General features: G+C 40.4%; 1 protein-coding gene across 6 annotated transcripts in view; it reads right to left on the bottom strand.

The window, feature by feature from the left end:
• Positions 1-23136, bottom strand: part of LRRC7 (leucine rich repeat containing 7) — a 91036-nt gene that overhangs the window by 36526 nt on the left and 31374 nt on the right. For 5 of the 6 annotated variants that reach the window (XM_079314337.1, XM_079314341.1, XM_079314339.1 and 2 more), the window contains exons 2-7: positions 14020-14222; positions 10500-10617; positions 9018-9096; positions 8058-8147; positions 6317-6373; positions 1751-1814 (exon numbers count right to left, since the gene is read on the bottom strand). In XM_079314337.1, the coding sequence (XP_079170463.1) occupies positions 1751-1814; positions 6317-6373; positions 8058-8147; positions 9018-9096; positions 10500-10617; positions 14020-14222 (611 nt within the window). Of the gene's footprint in view, positions 1-1750; positions 1815-6316; positions 6374-8057; positions 8148-9017; positions 9097-10499; positions 10618-14019; positions 14223-17403; positions 17420-23136 lie in introns of those variants that run through there. The other variant, XM_079314340.1, reaches the window with a different exon arrangement.

Here is a 23136-nt window from a genome sequence, read left to right as displayed (position 1 = left end):
GAATAGGAATAGGAATAGGAATAGGAATAGGAATAGGAATAGGAATAGGAACAGGAATAGGAATAGAATAAAATATAATAGAACAGAATAGAATAGGAATAGGAACAGGAACAGGAATAGGAATAGGAATAGGAACAGGAATAGGAATAGGAATAGGAATAGGAATAGGAATAGGAACAGGAATAGGAATAGGAACAGGAATAGGAATAGGAACAGGAATAGGAATAGGACCAGCTGGAAATGTTTCACACTGACCCAGTCCAGCTCCCTGACCAATTCAGTCTGACCAAACCTTCAAGTCTTTTATTGAAGGAATTGTCCAAATGTCCTCACATAGTAGAAAATTTAGAATTTAAAGTCTTAGAATGTTGGAGTATATAAAAAACCAAGATAAAAGTTTTAAGAAAAGCTTTTAAAAATGTTTCTTTTTCACCTTGTTCTTCATAAGTCTAAGTGGTATTTCTGTAATTAAATAAAAAATTCCACATTCTGGGTCATGAGGGATTGGTCATTAAGTTAAAAGTAAAAATAATTCAAGTGTCCATTCTTAATTGAACCATTTATCCTTAAAAAACCTTGTTGGGGGAAAAAAATTCAAATTTTAGTTTGCTGGCTAAAAGTACTGTCAAACTCACTGTAACATCAATAAAAATTAATAAACAACTAAGTCTGAACAAAAAATGCCATCTCTTCTACATTTAATTCCACCCCTAAAAAAACCTCTAAAACAAAAACAAACAAAAAAACCCCGAAAACCAAACAACCCAACAAAACAAAACAAAACAAAAAACCCAAAACCAACAGTCCCAGGATAGAAGAGAAATGAGGCTCCCCCATGACACCAACCCACCTTCCTCTAACAAAAACCAAATTTCTATGGAAACCCAAGCCAGGTTTCCAGAATTCCTCTACTAAAAAAACAAATTTCTATGGAAACCCAAGCCAGGTTTCCAGAATCCATGAAAACACAACCTTTAAATCCCATTTTTCCAGGTGTGAGTTAAACCAGCACCACTTTTCCTCTTTGCCCATCTGATTCCAGTTCCTGCATTTTGCCTGAAAAATGAGTGAATTTGGGAATTCTGGCCCTGGCTGCCGTGGGAATTTATGGAAAATTGTCCAATTCTTTCCAAACACCACAAATCCAAGCCAACCCCCCCAGAAGAGACACCCTGAATTTGGGAAGGATTTAATTCCTGCAATTAAAATTCCGAGGGGCGCTTGCGAAAATTTCTCTCTGTTTATCCACGCTGAAGATTTTAATTAGAAATCAGAGCTCAATCCTCTCTTTTCTCCTGCCTGGAATAAATGAGCAGCCTGGAAGAGGGTGGGAGTTGCTCCATAAAACAGATGTAGAGACTTTGCTACAGCTTTTTAGCACCAGGTGACATTTCAGGGTTTGTTTGAAGTGGAATTATCTCAGTTTTAACTAAAGCTACAGGAAATATTCCCTTGTAGGATTGTAATCCCTGATCCATGTTCCTCCTGTGCTGGCAACAGACAGAATTCCCCAAAGATTTCAATCTCAGGGAAATTAATTCTGATTTTGGGGATGAGTTAGGGACAGGAACTCCTGGAATTGCAGGAAACTCTGCTGGAATTAGAATCCAGACTGGATGGGGTTGGAGGGAATTGTGCCCCTTGCCCAAAGCCATGATCCCAGAAAACCTTTCCATGAAAGTGGAATTCCCCATGGCCAGAGCATCCAAACCCCAAAGGTTATCCCATGAAAAACTGGAGCTTTTCTTACCAGCTCAGAGAACTCATTATTGCCCAGGTCGAGCCTCTCCAGCTGAGTCAGTTTGTGCATTGACCTGGAACAGACCAGGAAAACCTAAAATGAGATTTGAACTCCCCAAAACGACAGATTTTGGTGGGATAAAAATAAACCTGCATTGATACTGTGGTGGCAAAAAAAAAAAAAAAAAATTGCATCACATATTGCATTCTTGAGACATTGAGGTTGTTGAACTCAAAAGCCACCAGCAGTTATTTTTATGTCAAAATAAATAAAATCTCAGTACATTTTGGCATGTTTGCTCAGGGAAAATGCCCCATGTAATATCAATAAGTGATTTAAATGAAATACAAAAAAAAATTTTTTTTTTTTTTTTGAGGGAGATTTATGCCTTTGTTGTGTTTTTTTTAATAAACCACTAGAAAGTGTTTGGACTCTCAAGCCAGGTCCCCTGCTCTGAGGTTCTCAAGTTGAAAGTTAATAAATCAAATTTTGCCTTTGTTTCCATGAACAGGGTTTTATGCCCAGTGCAGAATTTCTCCTCAAGCCCTCATAGACCAAACTCTACCTGGGTTTGGGGAGTGCAAAAAAAAAAAAAGATAAAAATAATTAAATCATTTCCCATGAACTGCAAGAGGCAGTTCAGAGGCCTCCTGAGGTAATCAGATCCTAATCAAAAATATTAGCATAGCCTTAATTGCTGTGATCTAAAATATTAACCATTTTATCTTTGTAATTTGTACCAGAGGTAAAAGTGATTATTATTGAAATAATGAAATTATCTGTGAAAAATAGAGCCCTGGTTCAGCATTTCAGCTTGGCTGTGCTGAGAGCACTGCTGGGGTTTTACTGACAGTAAATTTCACTTTTTCTTTCTTAAAACAGGGAAATAAAATCCAAAAAAACAGGAAAATAAACTCCAGAGGAATAGGAAATAAACTCCACAGGAACAGGAAATAAACTACAGAGGAACAGGAAATAAACTCCAGAAAAACAGGAAATAAACTCCAGAAAAACAGAAAATAAACTCCAGAAAAACAGGAAATAAACTCCACAGGAATGGGAAATAAACTCCACAGGAATGGGAAATAAACTCGACAGGAAAAGGAAATAAACTCCACAGGAATAGGAAATAAGCTCCACAGGAAAAGGAAATAAACTACAGAGGAAAAGGAAATAAACTACAGAGGAAAAGGAAATAAACTACAGAGGAACTGGAAAATAAACACAGAAAGCGCGAAATAAAGCCCACATGAATTTTTATTGTAAATTCTTCAAATAAGCAGGAAAATTCTCTGGTTTAGGCCACAGAGAAAAAGCCTTTTTTCCCCTAAAGCAAAACAATGGGAAAATCCTTTTATTCCTCAAGCAAAACAATGGGAATTTTTTTTTTTTTTTTCTGTAGCAAAACAATGGGAAAATCTTTTATTTCCTAAAGCAAAACAATGTGGAAATCCTTTTTTCCTAAGTAAAACAATGGGAAATCCTTTTTTCCCTAAAGCAATGGGAACTCCTTTATTTCCTAAAGAAAATAATGGAACACCCTTTTTCCCTAAAGCCAAACAATGGGAAAATAATTTTCTTCCTAAAGCAAAAGAATGAAAAAATTATTTTTCCTACAGAAAAACAATGGGAAAATCCTTTATTTCCTACAGAAAACAATGGGAAATCTTTTATTTCTTAAAGGAAAACAATGGGGAATCCTTTATTTCCTAAATCAAAACAATAGGACTGACTTCAACACATTTAAAAAAAACCCCAAATCCTGTGATTTTTGCCAAGCGGCTTCCAAAAGTGCGATTTGGGAATTATATATAATTAATATAATATAATATAATATAATATAATATAATATAATATAATATAATATAATATAACATAACATAACATAACATAACATAACATAACATAACATAATATAATATAATATAATATAATATAATATAATATAATATAATATAATATAATATAATATAATATAATATAATATAATATAATATAATATAATATAATATAATATAATATAATATAATATAATATAATATAATATAATATAATATAATATAATATAATATAATATAATATAGGATATGTATATATTATATAAAGAATAGAATAGAATAAAATAGAATAGAATAGAACACATAACATTACATAATATCAATTATCAGGTATCAGCCAGGTATTGATAACAGGAAGAATTTTGTTTAATTAATTTTATTTTTTAAAATCTTTTCACACAGTATTAATGATGCTGCTTAAAAACCTTGATGTGTTGAATTCCCTCATACACAGGAAATGATGAAATAACCATAAATAAAAATTACAAATAATCCAACTAAATCTGAATTTTGGACCTTTGAGATCAATCAGGAATATTCAGGAACCTCCATGATTTTTAATTTTTTTTTTCCTTTTAACTCAGGAAAAATCTGGAATCTCCCCAGAGGACTGCAACTTGCAAATTAATGCTGAAATCCAGGAGAAATCCTATTTTATTTTGATTTTTTTTTTTCCCCCAACAGCAGAACTTTCTCCTTTGGAAATGATCCATTGGATATTTTTCCCTGCAGGTCGTGCAGGAAAAACAATTCCTGCTGCCAAAAAATCCCGAAGATCTGCTGAGGATCCAGGATTTTTTTTGAGGCAGTGAGTCAGAGGGTGAGAGCAGCAAATCCTGGGATTTTCTCATCCCTGCAGACTCCAGTGAGTCACCAGCAATCCTTCAGTTTGCCACTTGATTTTGGGGAGAAATCCTGGAATTCTCTCCAGGATCTTTGAAAATTGCAGCAGCACAAGAGTCCAGATTTTTTCCTCAGGTTAAAAAAATGAAAAAACCCACAAAAAAACCCTCAAAAACCCCAAAACCCCTCAAAAACTCCAAAACTCCAAAAAACTCCGAAAAACCCAAAAAGAAAAAAAAAATCCACAACAACAACAACAAAAAACCAAAAAAATCCCACTAAAACAAACAAAAAAAACCCCACAAAAAACCACACATAACCCCCCCAAAACAAAAAAAAAACCCCAAAACCAGAAAAAAACAAAACAAAAAAACCCACTAAAACAAACAAAAAAAACCCCAAAACCCACAAAAAAACCCCAAAACAAAAAATAACAAAAAACAAACAAAAAACAACAACAACAACCAAAACCAACCAAACAAAACAAAACAAAACAACCAAAAAAACCCCAAAATGAGGAGATTCCTGAATATTCCTGATTCCTCTTCAGGTTAAAATCCCAAAAAATCAGTTTAGGAGCATCAGATCTGCTGACCATGAAGAGAAAATAATGTTTAGGACAGAGAAAAAAAATATAAAATTCTCCTTAGTGAGGGGATGTGCTGTGGTCCAGGAATCCACCAGCAGAGTAAAATTAAATTAATTTAATCAAAAATTTTAAAAAATTAAAAAATTAAAAATTAAAAAATTAAAGAATTAAAACTAAAAATTTAAATTAAAACTTGCTCAGAATCTCCAAATGCTCTGAAATTTTACAGAAATTCCAGAAAAAAAATTTCTATTTTTCTATTTTTATGGGACAAAGCAAAACTTTTGTAAAAGATCTGAAATTATCTGTAACATCCAGCAGAGATTCCCAAATATTTCAAATTGATCTTGGGAAATAATCACAGGGAAAATAAATTGTGGATTTTAGGGGAGAACTTTGTGAAGATCTTTGGGCTAAATGTGAATTTTCTGCAGGTTAAAAAAACTTTTCTGGGAATATCCTGCCATGTCAGAATTCCTTTAAATTGTTATTTCTGCTCCAATTTTAGTCTATTTTGCATCCAGTTCCTATGGATACATCCCAGGAAATAAACTAAATTAAATTAAATTAAATTAAATTAAATATAATGAGCACAAACCACATTCCATTCCATGCCCAAATGCTGAATTTGTCCTTTAAAACATTATTTTTTCTAAATATTGTAGAATTATTATTTTCTTTTACAATATTTAACATTCTCAAATCCATGTAATAATCCAGAGAAATCATAATCCATATCAACATTCTCAAATCCATCTTTTCTACAGCGTGCAAGAGATGAAAAAAAAATTTAAAAAAATTTTAAAAATTTGCTTTTTTGAGAACTTTTTGTCCACTTCACTTAAATAATCCTGAGCAGAAGAGACTCAATGTCCTGTAAAGCCCAAAAAATTTAATTCTTGACAGACCATGAGGGGAAAATAATTTTGGATAAAATATTTGAGGATGTTTTTAATATTTCAGATAAATCCTAGGTGAGGAAAATGTCACATCCTCACCGACCAGGCTCATCTGGTGCTTCCCAATTTTAGCTTATTTATCTTAAAATATCAATATTTACATTAAAACCTCAGATATTTAAATTAAAATATCAGATATTTAAGTTAAAAAGTCAAATTTTGGCTTTTGAGTTCCACTCAGCTGATCAACCATTGTCCATCTTTCTTTATACCATGATTTTTTAAAATTTTTTTTAATAAAAACCTTCTTTTTAAAATTACTTTTATAAATCCAATTGCTGCCAATGCAAATATTTGTAATTTTTGGGAATTGCAGGTGAATAAATGTAAATTCCCCAGCACTTACTTTGGTAGAGTTTTCAAGTGATTTTCTCTCAACTCCAAAATTCGCAATTTGACAAGTCTGGAAATAGGAGAAAAAATAATTAATGCATTCAAAGAATCCATCAGAACAGCTTGAAATTATTTATTTTCATTTTAAGAAATACTTTTAGTGCAAAATAATCCAGTTCTTGTGGCACAAAAATCAGAAAAAAAAAAATTTATGTAATCTCTGTCCTTATCTGAATTCTCCTGAAAAGCTCTGACATTGATCAGGTTTTTTCAGCAATTTAAAATTAATTTTATTTATTTTTGATTCCAGCAAAGCAAACATGGGAAAAGTTGGGAAGTTTGGAAGAAAAAAAAAATAAAATAAAAATAAAAAATAAAATATATATTAAAAAAAAAAAGAAAATAATAAAAAAATAAAAATAGAGCAAGGTTTGTAAATGCAAGGTCCCAAATTGATATTTGATATTTGATATTTTCCAGTCCCACATACAGGGGATGTGATAAAGCAGACTTTCTTTATTTTTTTATTAATTTTATTTTTTTTTTTTTTTTTTATTTCTGAGCAGCCCAGTGTCACTCCCAGCAGGATTTTGCCACCTTTTATTTATTTTTTTTTTTTTGGGTCATTTTGTTTGGAGAGCTGAGCTGATGTTCCCATGTATAATAAATAAATAAATAGATTAATTAATTAATTAATTAATTAAATAATAGAGAAATAATAAAGAGAAAGAGAGAAAGAAAGAGAGAGATAGAAAGAGAGAAAGAGAGAAAGAGAAAGAGAGAAAAAGAGAAAGAAAGAAAAATAAATAAATAAATAAATAAAGATAAATTAAATAAAAAGCAAAATAAAGTAAAAATAAAAAAAAAATAAAATAAAGTAAAATAAAGTAAAATATAAAATAAAATAAAATAAAATAAAATAAAATAAAATAAAATAAAATAAAATAAAATAAAATAAAATAAAATAAAATAAAATAAAATAAAATAAAATTGCACTCCATTCCATTCCATCCCATTCCATCCTGACTTTTTGCAAATATTAAAATCAGTGTTCTAAGATAATGTTGGAAAACTTTGCTGGATGAATATAATTTCTTTTACTTCTGCCATTCACAAAACTTAGAAATAGTGTGTGATAAATCTATTTTTTGGACTGTAACACGCTGATGTAAAAAGCTTCTGTTTGTGTAACTAACTCAGAGAATGGTAAAAAAAATAAAATAATTCTGCACATTCTTGGATTATCAGGATGGAGACAGGGTGAGAACAGCAGAACTGCAGGGGAGGAATTTATTGATCAGAGAGTGTTGGGCAGGATGGAGCCAGAAACAAATTCAATGTACAGGTTGTGGGGATGATTTTGGATAATGCATGAAGGTCTGGGAATGTCCTACAGGCTGATGCAGTTATGAAACGTTCCCTGAGTTAAGGATGCTCTGCAGGAATGCCCACAGCCATTGGGGTTTTATTGCTTTATTTCTCTCTTATTGTCCTTTATTAAACTTTTTGAATTCTGCAGCAATCTGAGCTGTTTTCTCAGTGTGCTGCTCCCAGCCCAGGCACTGAGCAAGGAGGAGCCTCCTCAAGCTCTGCTTGTCCTCCCCTTCCCCAAACCCCAAACCCATCACCCCCCGTGGAACAGGGCTGAAAAACCAAAATTTGGGGGTTTTGTTCCATTTTCCAAGAGGAGCCAGCTTTGAGCTGGACCCTGAGCTGGGTTCAAACAGGAATAAGCTGTGGTGACTCATTCTTACCTTCCAAAGTTAGCTGGAAGAAACTCCAAAAAGGCATCATTGAGATAGAGCTGGGTCAAATTTAGAAGTTGTGTGAAGCCATCTGGCAGCCTAAAAAAAACAGAGCAAACCTTAATGCTCCCCCCGGATTGCCATGGAGATAATAACAATGTATATTTAGAAGCAGAAAGGTGACTTTCTCTCTCACCTACTTCTTCTACCCAAATTCTCCTCAAGAACTCACTTCTAGCAGATCTTTCCTTTCCTTTCCTTTCCTTTCCTTTCCTTTCCTTTCCTTTCCTTTCCTTTCCTTTCCTTTCCTTTCCCTTTCCTTTCCTTTCCTTTCCTTTCCTTTCCTTTCCTTTTCCTTTCCTTTCCTTTCCTTTCCTTTCCTTTCCTTTCCTTTCCTTTCCTTTCCTTTCCTTTCCTTTCCTTTCCTTTCCTTTCCTTTCCTTTCCTTTCCTTTCCTTTCCTTTCCTTTCCTTTCCTTTCCTTTCCTTTCCTTTCCTTTCCTTTCCTTTCCTTTCCTTTCCTTTCCTTTCCTTTCCTTTCCTTTCCTTTCCTTTCCTTTCCTTTCCTTTCCTTTCCCTCTTCTCTTTTTTTCTCTTTTCTCTCCTCTCTCTTCCCTTCTCTCCTTTTCACTTTTCTCTCTTCAACTCCTTCTTTCTTTTATTCCCTTCTCTTTTCCTCTCATTCTTCCTCCCTTTTCCTCCCTCTCTATTTTTTTAAACTTCCCCCTTTCACTCCACTTTCTCACTCCTGGCTTTCCAACACATTATTTGTTGCTATTTTTGCAAGATTTTGAAAAGAATAAGGAATAAAGTGGCAAAGTGTCCAGGTGGAGCCTCATTTAGAGACTGCCCAGCCTGAGTGGCACTGACAGAGCTCAGGTAAACCCAGCCTGGGTTTCAAACTCAGGTTAATTCATTAAATTCATTAATTAAATTTAATTAATTAATTAAACGAGGTGTTGGTACTCACTTGGACACGGGGTTGACGCTGGCTTCGATGATGGTTAAACACTTACAACACTTAATGTTTTCTGGGAAATCTTGGATTCCTAAAAAAGCACAGAAACAATATCAGACACACAAAAAATGTTTATTAGGTAGAGAGAGATTTTATCTACACAAAATCTCTTCAGCCTGGTTTGTTCATAAATTCTCCCTGGGGATCTTCAGCTCAAGCAGGAAGGAAACACAGTTTGGAATCAGCATCCAAAAGGTGATGCTGAAATAAACACACCAAAATACAAAATTCTAACTCTTCTGCAAACCTGGATTTATATAATATCCTAGAATTAGCAGTGACAAGAATTGTGCTGAGATTTGTGCCTTCACCCCTCCCCAAACTGCTCTTCTCTCACAGGATCCTCAGAATCTCCAGGTCCCCACTGACAGGAAATTCCCAAACATTCCCAGGAGTTCCTAAAACTCATTTTTTTTAAAAAACAAAGACCCTGGAGCTCAGACAGCAAAGGATTTTTGGCCCATCAATATGAAAATGCAGAATTGGGAGTGCACAGCAGCAAACCAGTCTGGATAAATCCTGGGAATTTAAATTCCACACAAAAGAGCCCAGCGAGCCCTAAACCACTTTGGAAGTGGAATTTTCCTAAATTCAAGGAAAATTGGCTGCACATTCCTATTCCCAACTGGGCAGAATCCCCCAGAGCACAGGATGCTAAAGAAAAATTTGATTTTTGAGGATAAAACAGAGCTGGATTTCAGATTTTTAGAGGAGAAAAACAGAGCTGGATGTTTGATTTTTAAAGGAAAAATTGGAGGTGGATTTTAGATTTTTAAAGGAAAAATTGGTGCTGGATTTTTTATTTTTAAAGGAAAAATTGGAGGTGGACTTTTGATTGTAAAAGGAAAAAATGAGAGCTGGATTGTTGATTTTTAAAGGAAAAATTGGAGGTGGATTTTTGATTTTTAATGGAAAAACCAGAATTGGATTTCCAATTTTAAAAGGAAAAATTGGTGCTGGATTTTTGATTTTTAAAGGAAAAATTTGAGCTAGACTTTTGATTTTCAAAGGAAAAATTGGACCTGGATTGTTGATTTTTATAGGAAAAATTGGACCTGGATTGTAGATTTTCAAAGGAAAAATTGGACCTGAATTGTTGATTTTTAAAGGAAAAATTTGAGCTAGATTGTTGATTTTTAAAGGAAAATTTGGAGCTGGATTTTTGATTTTTAAAAGAAAAACCAGAGCTGGATTTTTCATTTTTAAAGGAAAATTTAGAGCTGGATTTTTGATTTTTAAAGAAAAACCAGAGCTGGATTTTTGATTTTTAAAAGAAAAACCAGAGCTGGATTTCCATGGATCATCCCCTGATGGGAAACCCGACACGGAACAGGAATTTCTTCACCCCCAGGAGTGAATCCTTCACCCCAGCTCCCATTTTTTTGTTTTTTGGTGATCCTGGGCTGTTTTTTTTTTTGGGATTTGGGGTCTCACCGTTCTTGCTGATGTCCAGCTCGCGGAGGTTGACCAGGCTGGCGATGGAGGTGGGCAGGCTGGACAGGTCATTGTCAGGAATGCTCAACTTCCTCAGAGCCTGGCAGCTGAACAGTTGCTGTTCCAAGGATTGCATGGAAAAAAAATAGAAATTTAAAAAAAAAAAAATTCCATTTGGGGTGGTACGAACAGCAGAAAACACTCCCAGCGGGTTTTTTGGGAAGGTTCCCAAAATGAGGCAGGAATGAGTGGCAGGAATGGTTAAAAGCAGCCAAAATTTGCAAATTCATTGCCATCAGTGCCTTGTGATTTTGATATTTCCACATAGAATTCATATTTTTTTAATATATTTCATATTTGTCATAAAACTCCCCAAATTTTCGTGCCTCGCGCTAAATTAAAATATTTAATGAATGAAATTTTAAAATACTGTGACAGCATTCAGATTAAATAATTATCCCCAAGGTCCAAAAAGCTTTGGCATTATCCAGAGGGTACTTTCTTGAAATCCCTGCCCAAAATTCAGGACTCAATTCTAATTTTTTCCACCAAATCCCAGTTTTATAGAGGTGGATTCCCAGATTTCACCAGGAATTCCTTTGGGAGCTGAGGAGGGCTCAGAACTCAGAGTTCTGTCCCCACCTGGACACACCCAAGGCTTTGGAAGTGCTTTTGGAAGTTTAATCCCAGTTAAAAATCTTCTCCCTGGAATGATTTTATGAAGTGCTGTTGCACCAGAAGGAACATGACATGTGGAATGTGGGAATCAGGTCCCAAAATTTCTTTTTTTTCACCCACTGGAGGCTTCACAGATATTTTTTCCCAGTTTCCAGAGCCCCCTGGCCATCAGGATTTTGTGGGAATCATCATTCCCTCTGCCCATGTACAACTTTAATTTCTCTCAGACCAAATCCAAGTGATGCTACTGAGCTCTGAGTTATAAAATCAGGGTTTTATTCTGCACCTCTGGGGAGAATTCCATCCCACTCATGTTTTTCTGGATGCTGATTCCAATGACTCCACTCTCATCCAGATCAATTTTCCCTTTATTAGTCATCAATTCACTTGACTCATACTAATAAAGGATTTTTTGCAGCAGGGGAATGAAGTCAAAGGCAAAGAGAATAAAAAGACTTGGCTGGATTTAGCCAAAAAAAAAGAGAGTAAGGAATATAAAACCATCTTGTAAATCCTTAAAAAAACAGAGAAATACAAGAAATGAAGAAAGAAAAATCAGCAGGAAAAGAATCATCACTGTGGTATCTAAAATGGAAAGTAAAAATTAAAATAAAACCAGGCAGAATGAGTTTAAGGCATCAGTTAAATATAAAATAATTTATTGGGTTCTGTTCTGGAGCATCACATGAAAGTAGAGCTGGGCTTAACTGAGTTGTTTCCTCATTAAATAATAAAACACGATCAAAAGTTTTGATTCAAAAGAATTTTGTAATATCAGGGGCACAGAATATTTGGCAAAGAACAGAAAATGACCAAAAATCTCCTCTGGAAGAAATTCTTTGAAATCACATTTACAGAGGGAGGAGAGAATGGCAGAACTGAATGTATAACATGAAAGTTCATGTTAAGTAATACAGTGCCAGTTTCATGGGAAGAAAAGAAGGCACTTTATGTGCTGAAATATTAATTCAGTGATTAAAAAAAAAAAAAAAGCCTTGAGCTCTGCAGCAGAAACACCTCGAGCAGAAAATTTGATAAAGGAATTATTTCAGCTGTTGAATTCCTGGTAACAATTAATAAAGGCTTAAGACAAAAACTGATGAGTGCTGTTAACACTGCCATTAATCTCCTCTTCCACATGGCCAGGATTATGTTAAACTCGATTTACTCTGAATTTAAATGATCACCTTCATCCCAATGGCAATTTGGACCTCAGTTTTCCATGCAGATTCTGGCATCTTGTTCTGATATATTTGTTTTCCATCGAGCCCAAGTCTGAAACACTTTGATAATTTCAAGGAGCCCAACCCAAATATCCCCCAAAAATTCCTCTTTAAACAGACACTTCAGGTATTCCTCAGTAGCAGAAGGAAAAGAAGGGAATTTATTATTATTATTATTATTATTATTATTAGGAGGAGGAGAAGGAGGAGGAGAGGGAGAAGGAGGAGAAGGAGGAGAAGGAGGAGAAGGAGGAGGAGAAGGAGATGAAGAACAAGAAGGAGAAAAACAAGAAGGAGAAGAACAAGGAAAAGAAAAACAAGAAGAAGAAGAAGGACAAGAAGGACAAGAAGGGAGCTCAGGGCAGGTTTGTTTTTTGTTTTTTTTTTCCTGAGCAGGTTTTCTCCTGGATCCATTTGGGGTTTCTGGGGTTGGAACCCAGCTGTGTGCTGTGTCTCCAGGACAGCTCCCCACAGTATTTTTCCGTGAAAAACCAGGATTTTGGTTGCCCTGCCCCACCATCTGTGCAGAATTCCTCTGTGGAGGAATTCATTGCTCCTCAAGCAATGAACCATCAATTCCAGCAAAGCAGCTCCACGGCATGGGGAAAAAAAAAAACAAACATTTTGTACTTTTGTAAATGGAATTTGTACAAAGTCTCTGTGCAGCAAAAAAATTGGGAAATTTGCTGATGGAGAATGGAGCAATGATTAATTAGAGATTGGTAATCATCTTTCATTATTGTGGAGAAAAATCCCATGAAGGGCTGGATCCCATCCCTTCACACTCATTATGGAGCCAGCACCTGCCAGCAATTGGTTTTTCCACCTTTCCCTCTTTTGCTTCCAGAACATTTTGGTTGCAGTAACTTTTAATTTCTTATAGCAAACATTGATCAGCAGGAGAATGGATTGGAAGATTCCAGAAGAGTTTTACACAGGAAGGATGACTTGGATGATCCCAGGGCAGTTATGAAACTCCTGCTTGTAAAATTGGGATTCCCAGGACTATCCCAGAGGGATAAAGGGCTGATCCTGACACAGAGGAGAGAATTGGGATTCCCAGGAATATCCCCCAGGGATAAAGGGCTGAACCTGAAGGAGGTAACTGAGATTCCCAGGAATATCCCCCAGGGATAAAGGGCTGATCCTGAAGGAGAGAATTGGGATTCCCAGGAATATCCCCCAGGGATAAAGGGCTGATCCTGAAGGAGAGAATTGGGATTCCCAGGAATATCCCCCAGGGATAAAGGGCTGATCCTGAAGGAGGTAACTGAGATTCCCAGGAATATTCCCCAGGGATAAAGGGCTGATCCTGAAGCAGAGCTCGCTTTGAAAAGCAGGTAGAGGGAGGATCCCAAGGCAGTGGCAATTCCTGATCCAGGGACTGGACAGCACAGGAATTTCTGGTGCCAGAGCAGTTTCTTTTGGAGAAGTGTCTTTCCCAGCTGCAGGCTCCAAGCTGCCCCATTGCCATGCTGGGAGGAAGCAGCAGGAATCCCTACTCTCCCAATCCAACCCCAATTCCAAGGAGTTTCCCTGGACTCCCCATCGCTGCCCATCCCAGGAGCTCCAGCACGCCCAGAGCCGGGCACACCTCCCAGCAGGAGGTGGATGATTACCTTGGGAAGCTCCTCAATCTGGTTGGCATCCAGGTAAAGCTCCTCCAGGGTCCTCTCAAAGTTGAAAACCTCCTTTGGCACCTGCTGCAGGCCACAGTGGGAATAATCCAGCACGGAGACGATCTCCTCCTCGCCGCGGAAGCACCGGCACGGCACCAGGCGCCCGATGATCTTCCTTTTGCTGGTCATCTCCAAGCAGCATACTGAGGCCAAAGAAAGGCAGGGAAAGGGGGATTTCAGCAGCTTTTTTGGGGGGATGTTCTTGGGGTGATTCTGTGGATTGGGGTTTGTTAAAAGCAGTTTTCCCCCAGGGATGTTCGGGGTCTGCGCCGCGCGGTTTTGGGGGTGTCTGTCTGGAAGGGAAAGGTGGGAATGGGGAAATCTGGATCTTGCTGGTTCCCCACTCTGGGGTGGAACACACCAAGCCTGGCTTTAATGGGAAGTGAGCCATAGGAGGCACAGAGCCCAAACACACCCGTGGCAGCACAGAGCCAAGAATGGCCCCTGGCCCAGCCTGGGCTGGGGTGGAGGCACCTGGCTCTGCTTCCATGGGAATGGGAATTATGGATTCCCTGGATCCCCCACACCAGCAGAGCCCCACAGCCACTCCCAGGGGCTCCTGCAGCAGCTGAGGGAGAAAGGAATGGAATTGTGGCTACAGAGCAATCCCCAACCATTCCTGCTGCTCCCCTGGAAACTCCAACAGGGCATTGAGCAAAATCCATTTCCTGCACTAAAATACACCCAGGGAGTTCCCCAAACTTCTCCCACCCTCAATCCCAGCAATGCAGATCCTCCCTCACCCCCAGCAGTGGGAGCACCCCTAACTCAGTGAGTAACTTTACACAGTGCCTCAGTCCCTGGCACTGGAACAAAACGTTGCAGGAAGGAGGGAATGCTCCAAAAGCAGCTTTGGAACAGGTCAAGCAGCCCCTAAATCCATCCTGGACACCTCCAGGAGTTACTTAAACATTCTGGATAAGCCAGACTGTCCTGGAATGTATTTAGCACCAAGGCAAGGAGGGCTCAACCTTCAACTCCCACTTTCCAAAACACTTCCAAGCTCTTGAGTTGTATTTAGGAAAAAAAAAAAAGCACTAAATTACTCCAAATAAAACAAAATAAGGTTTTTGTAGAAAGCACCAGTATGGAATGGAAGGACCTGGGCTACAACTGAAAGGAGAATTTCACACCCTGTGGGCTTGTGGTAATTAAACCTTTTATAAATTTCAGCATTGTTAATTCCCACCCTGGACTAATTCCAGCTTTGGTAATTACACTTTGCTTCCCTACGTTTTGTTCTCTCCTGATGTTCAGAGATGCTTTCCTTGGTGCTGGGGGCTGCTCCTGGGAGAGGATCTGAGCTGAGTCAGGACACAGCAGCTCCATCCCCTCCTCAGTCCCTGCAAGGGATCCCTCACCCTCTGCCTCCCCTGCACACACCTGAGCTTGCTGCTTGTCCCCATTTTAGAACTAAAATTCCCCAGAGCTGAGTCCTGAGCTCATTTCCCACCTCACACATCACACAGGGAGAGCAGACCCTCCAAAGGAGCTCAAAAATCAGATTATTTCTTCAATAGAGACAGAGGAATGAGGAAAGCAGCATAAAATAACCTGCTCCTTTTCAGCTCCAGCAAGCAGCTCATTATCAGTTCCTGCAGTTTATTGTCTTGTAAAGAAACTCCTTCATCTGAGGAAAACAGGAGCTTTATGGAAATCAATTACAATAAAATCCAATCCCCTCTCCATTCAGGGATCTTTTGTGCAGGAAAACACTAATCCCTGTTTATCAGCAGCCACAGGAGAAGACATTTCCCTCACCTGCTGGAAAGACAGAGAAAACTGCTGCAGGTTCCCCCAGCTGATGCAAGGATGGGGTGAAACAGGTTCCAGCATTCCAAATATCTTGGAATAAAAGGGTAAAAGACCCAACAATTTCTTTTTTTTTCCACCTTAAAAGCTTTATCCTCTGCAATGGGTCTGCACATGAGGAGATGCATCCAGGGATAGATGGGATTTGGGGAAGGAATTCCCAGAGGAGCTGTGGCTGCTCCTGGATCCCTAAAAGTGTCCCAGGGATGGTGGAAGGGGTGGGATGGGATGGAATTAAAATCCCTTCCAACCCAAACCATTCTGGAATTCTGGGATCTCCTGGAGAGCCAAGCAGGGGGTGTTGGAACACAGCAGGTGAAAATGCTGCCCCAAAAAACTCCACAAGTCTCCTCTGAGTAACTGGCAGGATAAATCAATTTTTAATTGGCTGGTTTGCAGGATACATTAATGATGGATTTAATTTTTTTCTCCCAGACAAGTTTTTCACGGAACACTTCACAGCAGTGTTGGTATCTCAGGGAGCTGGGAATAACCACAGTGAAAATCCAGAGCCAAAATTCAGGCAGGGCCAAAGGCAGAAAAGGGTTTTGGGTTCTCAGGGACCAACCTGGGTGTCTGACCAACATCAAACCCCTCCTGCTCTCCCAGTTTCACTCAGAAAACTCCAAGGAATCCCAGCTGCAGGGATCTGGCAGAGCTGCAAAGTTACTGAGAAATGCTGAAAATCAAGAACTTGGAGGTGTGGATGGGAGCCTGGCAGGGCTGGAAGGAGCAGTAAAACATTTCCAGAGGGCTCAGAAAATAGGGATTGTTTCAGAGCAGCAGGGAATTCACATCTCACACCAGGGATGGTTTTCCTGCTCCTCTTTCCTTTCTCTTATTAGCAGCACAATCAGCACCATTAACATGGAATTCCTTCTCCCATCTCAACCTCCAAAGATGTTTTAGATTTCTTCTTTCTTTAAAGCACATCCCTCTGTTCTCCAAATCCCATAAAATCCTGTTTGGAAGGCAGGAGCCTTTTCTGGAGCCCTGACCAGGATTCCTGCAGGGCAGCTGCTCCCTCCTCCTGACTTAAGTTTGTTCCAACACCCCAGAATTCACATTTTTCTCTGCCAAAAGAGATTTGATAACAGGGACTGACCACACATAAGAAATGGAACAAAGCTGAGCTTAAGGTTGGAATTAAAAAAGAAAACAACCCTCAAATTTCCTTCAGCCCAAAGCCTTTTCCCCATGGATATTCTCCTGGCACTGGCCAGGCATCCACTTTTATTTCCTTTCTTCCCTTTAATTAATTCTGTGGGCTGCCTGGCTGATTTCCACAGTGTCCAGTTGCAGTCTGGGTCACTGCAATAATTAGGGAACTTCAAAGCTCTGGAATCATCTTCATTTCCAGCACCACATTTCAATTAGAAACACAACCCTGTTAATAATTCAGAGCTTTGAAGGGAGGGAGGGAAGTTCTCTCTGCATTTACAACCACGTGGAGCCTTTCTGCAGCTTTGCCACCTCCTCACCCAGATTTTGGTTTCCAGATTTGCTGCTCACCTTCCTGCAGGCTGCAGCTCTGTGGGCACCAGCTCTGCACTAAAACTGGGAGGATTTAGCACCTTGTTTCTTTGCTCTGTGGGTTGTGTAACTCCCCCTACCTCTACCTTGTGTTCTTTATCCCAAACTTTTGTCTCCAGCTGCAATCCCATACCTGTGACTCGGGGATTGTGTTTATTTAAGCTCTGACATCAATCCTTGCTGCTGTTTTGTATTTTCTCCCCATTTTCCTGTTCAGGAAAGGTCTCTGATGAGGTGGAATTTGCTCAGCACTGCTCTTCCTGGGAATCCTGCTTGATTTCTGCAGGAGGTGCCAGGATGGGAAGGAGCAGTGCCAGCCTGGATCCTGCCCCTCTGCCCAGGTGAGACCCTGAGCACCTGCAGAGCTGCCCCTGCCCATGGAAAAGGGTTGGAATCTTCTACATCCCAAAAAACATCAAAGGGGATCAGTCACAGCTGCACTCAGTGACCTTGGAAGGCTTTTCCAGCCTCAGCATCCCTGGGATTCTCCATTTTAGTTACACTTTCCCACTCCCTGTTTACAAACAAGAAGCATTTTCTCCCAAACTTTGCCCAGGTGAGGGAGGCAGGGATGTCACTGCTCTGTTCCTAATTGGAAATGCAAAATTAGGGATTTATTTGGGTTATGTAAGATGTTGGTAATCGCCTTCATTAACTTTCCTGGAAGATTAAGGAACTCTGGCTCTGAATAACAGAATTATTAGGGAGCTTCCAAAGGGGAATTGGTCTTATCAAAGAGAGGGGTGTGCAATATTATCTGCATTGTTTTCCTGCACAGAAATTCCCAGATAAGCAGCATATCTCCCCCAGAAATGCCTTTTAATGCTGATAATTGAATCCTCTTCATTATGTCCCCATTACAATGGTCTGCATTCAGGTTCACATTCAGATTTGGCTAATCCTAAAATAAAATAACCAAGCATGAAAAATCAGATTTCAGCTTTTGTCTCCCGGGAATGTTAATGAGGGGAAGTTCCCTGGCTCTGCTGCAGGTCCCTGGAGACCTGAGCACCTCATCTGGGAAAGGAGCACAAAAAGGGGAAAGTACAATTGAAGAATTATTTCTGCCAGTCATCAATGCCCAGACCTCACACCTTTGAGATATAAAGGCAAATTTTTATCTTTTCTGATAAGATAGTCATTGATTCCAAAGGTCACTATTGGCCTTGCCTTGAAATTCCCAATTTCCTTCCCTGAAATTCCTTCCTAAAGGAGTTTTCCTGAGTAAATATTTTTGGATAACCCTAGATGCTGATGGCTCCAATTGCAAAAACATTTTAGTGACAGCAAAAGCAGCTGTTGGGTTGGTTTGGTTACCAAAAAAATCAGTGTCCTGTCCTCCCCACAGACAATTCTTGCACAACCTCGAGGAAAACCCCGGATTCTTTTTATAGGAGTGACAGAATTCCAGCAATTTGTTGCACATTAGTGGCACATGTCGAAAATTAATCATTATGCTGTTAATTGCTGGAAATTCCAATCACTCTGACAGCTCACCCTGCAGACACTTCAGCAGGAGAGGATCCCAATAAACAAGAGAGATTTCTTTGGGAAGTGTGCTGTCTGGAAATCAGGGAATTTGCATTTCTGCTCGGATCTTTGATGTGCTGCAGCTTTTATGTGAAGTAATCCCTCCGTTTAAGAGATGATGTGCTGTGAAATTCGGGATGAAATGGGCTTTATTTGATGCTTTATGGAGCAATGGCTGGAAGTGCTCTCCAAAGGAGCAGCAGAGAAAACATCATTTACCTGCTGAAGGCACCAGGGAACAAAGTGGGATTTAAGCAGGGACAAGGAAACTTCTGGGTTTTTTCCTCAGAATCCCCAATTCCTTGACAGTGGCTCCATCCCAATCCAGCTGCATCAATCCTGGCTGATGAACCAGTTTAGCAGGAGGCAGCAGGAATGGGCTGAGCTGCCAGGAGGGGAATGGGATCCACCCAGGACAGGGAGATTTAATTAAAAGTGACAGGGAGACTCACAGGGAGAGCTGGACTTCTGTGGAATCACAGAACCCTGGAATTGTAAAGGTTGGAAAAGGTCTTTAAGATCTGTGAGTTCTGCTGTCACCCAGCAGCCCTGGCCAGGTCCCCAAGTGCCACATCCAGACATTCCCTGAGCTCCCCCAGGGATGGGGATCCAACCCTCCCTGGGCACCTCCAGTCCCTGAGCTCCCTTTCCATGGGGGAATTCCACCCTGAGCCTGCCCTGAGCTGTTCCCTCTCTCCTGTCCCTGTTCCCAGATCCCAAATCCCCAGTGTCCCCTCCTGGCAGGGAGTTGTGCAGAGCCAGAAATTCCCCCTGAGCCTCCTTTTCTCCAGCCTGAGCCCCTTCCCAGCCCCTCAGGGATTCTCCAGCCCCTTCCCAGCTCCTCAGGGATTCTCCAGCCCCTTCCCAGCCCCTCAGGGATTCTCCAGCCCCTTCCCAGCTCCTCAGGGATTCTCCAGCCCCTTCCCAGCCCCTCAGGGTCTCTCCTGCCCTGTGGGATGAGGGACCTTTCCCTTCCTCCCTGTCCCTGCTGCCTCTGCCATGGGATGGGACATTCCCACTGGGCCAGGCATTGCTGGAGTTCCAAACAGGAATTTAAGTTCATTTCTGTATTTCTCCACCCTCTGGAATGCACACAGCAACCTGCCTGGAAATCGTGGGGCTCCCTCAGCATGGGACTTGTTCCCACCCAGCCACAGAACCTTTTCCTTCCTGAACAAAACTGGGATTTTTGAACCATTCACAATTCCAGTTCTGATCCCAAGCCCCAGCAATCCAACTACACCTCAGAGTTTCCACCCCACAAGGTCCCCATTCTTAGGGATATTCCCACAATTTCCCAGCTTTCATTTCCCTTCTTAAACCTTCTCTGCTCTCTGTTATTCCCCAGCAATACCTTCTCATCAGGGCCATCCTCTCTCTTTTCCCCATCCCAATGCTCCTGGATTCCCTCCAGACCCTGCCCTGCCTCTCTCCCTCCTCCCTGACCTCCCCAAATTCTCTACAGCTCAAAGTTCTGCACCTCCACAATTACTTCCTGCCTTTCTGTCCCATGGAATTATCCTTCCTTTACTGTGGAATTCCCTCTCTCCTAGGGATTCCTGCAGACACATCCCACTGACCTGCACAAACACAGATTTAGTTCTTCCCCTCGCTCATTCCCAGTTGAAATTCCCCCTGCTCACTCCACTCTGTATTTTAACAAAAAGCACAAAACCTTTTCCTGCCCACGCTTCCTCCTTGTGCTCTGTCCATCCCTGTCCTGGCTGTGGGTGCAGGGCTGGGAGATGCTTCCATCCTGCTCAGAAATGGGATTTTGGGAATGTCAGCACCAGGGAAATCCCAAAGGCACAGTTCCCACAAGCAGCCATGAAAATTGGTTGCTCTAATATGAGAAAATTATTTTATAGACAGCCACAGCTTGCCCAGAGAATGTTTCCTCACAAAATGCTGCACTACAGGTGGTTCCTTGAAATTAGGTTTCATTTCCCTAAGGAAATCTGTGGGTGGCACATCCTCACTTCCTTCCCATGTCCTGGTTTTAACACTCTGATGCCTCCTGCTCTTTTGTGCTTTAAACAAGTTTTGCCAGGTTCCCATCAAAGGGAGGTGAATTCAGAATAATTCAGAATAATTCAGAATAATTCAGAATTCAGCACAACCTCTCTGGTTGAAATTAAATCCTCTCCTGGCACTGGGAGCTCCCAGCTCTTCCCTTGGTGCTTCAGAGTCACCCCAGAGCAGCTGCCCTTGCACAGGAAAATGGGAGATTCCAGGCAGCTCCTCCCTTTCCCAAGGAAATTATTGTGCCAGAAGGTCTTGGCTTTATAAATCTGAGAAAACAAAGCCCTACAGAGCTGTCTCTGCTCCAGATGCCCCCAGGTACAAAATCTGAGACCTGTGCAGGGACAGGAGTTGGAAGATCCTTGTGGGTCCCTTCCCCACCAGGAGGTTGATCCCATGATTTTATTGTGTGGCACAAACCCAGCTCCCACTTCTAACAACAAAGTAAAACCAAAGAATTGACACTGAGCAGTTTGTGGCTATCCATCCCTTCTCCAAATCCAGTTTTCAGCTTGGGCTGGTCGTTCTCCAAATGCTACAATGGGAGGTGACTCCAACATTTCAGCTGGACACCTCCAGAGCTTAAGGAATAAGAATGTTCAAGGACATGATGGAAAGGAAGGATGTCTGCTTGGAGAATGCCAGGGAGGCTGGAAAAGCCCAAGCTGTGCCCTGTCCCCACCTTGTCACCAAGTGCCACCTGCAGGGACAGCCACTCCAGCCCCTCCCCAAGCCAGAAACCCTTTCCAGGAGGAAATCCAGCAGCAGAGGGCTCTAGAGCTACATTCTCCCCACTATCCTGCTCCATGATTAATCTGTCCCAGTTTTTTTTTAGGCAATTAACATGCTGTTCTTCTGGTACAAATGTTCTGTAAAAAAAAAAAAAAGAAAAAAAAAAACCTCTCTCACAGCTGAGCTGTCAAACACTGAAATTCAGTGCTTTGGAATGTCAGGTTTTTAACAAAGTCCCGCAGTTTGGAAAGTATAATCAGAACTTTAATGCCCAATTATGCAATCTTTGCAATGACTCTCTCCAGAGAGTTTCATCTCTCGTGCTGTAAACTGGGAGCAGCCACCAGAACTGCACCAAATTGTTCCACCCTGGGAATAAAAGGGAAAATTCCCCAGGGAAGGGAGCTGCAGAGCTCTGGGAATTGCAGGTGTGCACAGAACAGCTCTGCAAGAATTTGGCACATCCTTTTCATTCAGCCACAATGATTTGCTCTGGGATTTATTTTTTTCCACTATTTCCCTGGTTTGTCCTAAGCATTCCAGCAAAGCAGAGGGATTTTCCTTGTCTCAGCTCGTTTAGCTCAGGCTGAGACTCCTCCCCAGAGCAACCCCAACAAGTGCTGGATGTCCAGAGCCTGGAGCCAGATTAAAAAATCATGGACAAAACCCCTGGATAAATTTACCATCCACCCACCTGCTGGGTTCAGCCTTAGCTGCACCAGGCACTGGGAGCCTCTGGGCTTTTGCTTTTTGGCAGCAACTTATAAATAAGCAGCAAATTTGCATTTCCAACCTGCTCTGGTGACTCCAGAAAAGGAGTTCAAGCCTGGCCCAAGGGCACAGAGCTGTAACCCAGAGGGAAGGGAAATAGGGAATTTCCCATCCTGGACTGAATGAGGATTTGATGGGCATTTTCTGCAGCAGGTATCAAATATTGAAGTGTTTGGGCAGCTACAAACCAAAGCAAAGCCTCCAATAATCCCAATAAATCTGGAGGGTTCTGCCAGGAATTACAGCCCCAACATTCCCAGCAACACTTGGAATGTCCCAACATCCTCCAAATTCCAGTTCACAAAACTCAAACTAATTCTGACAGGAATTGCCAATATTATAATTTCACCTGTTCCAGAGCAAATCCCTCAAACAGGTGCATTTCATAAAGGTTTTACTCATTTTTTGAGCTGCACCAATGGAATATTTCCCAGATCTTTTCCCAGAACCAAACTGAGCAATCCCTGTTTGTCATTCCCACAGTGCAAGCAGAGGAACTGAGGCTTTTCCTGGAGCTTTTCTAAATTCATTGGACAGCTGACGATTCCATCAGTTTATTTCCATTTAAATTATCTCAGCCACCTTTCTACTGATAATGATGAAAAATAAAAATGTGCATCAATGTCCTCACAGCAGCACAAGGTCCCCAATTCCTCC

Source organism: Erithacus rubecula (genome assembly GCF_903797595.1).
Source record: "Erithacus rubecula genome assembly, chromosome: 10".
Classification (NCBI taxonomy): domain Eukaryota; kingdom Metazoa; phylum Chordata; class Aves; order Passeriformes; family Muscicapidae; genus Erithacus; species Erithacus rubecula.
Note: the sequence above shows the minus strand (reverse complement) of the source record. Positions and strands in the feature narration are given on the sequence as shown.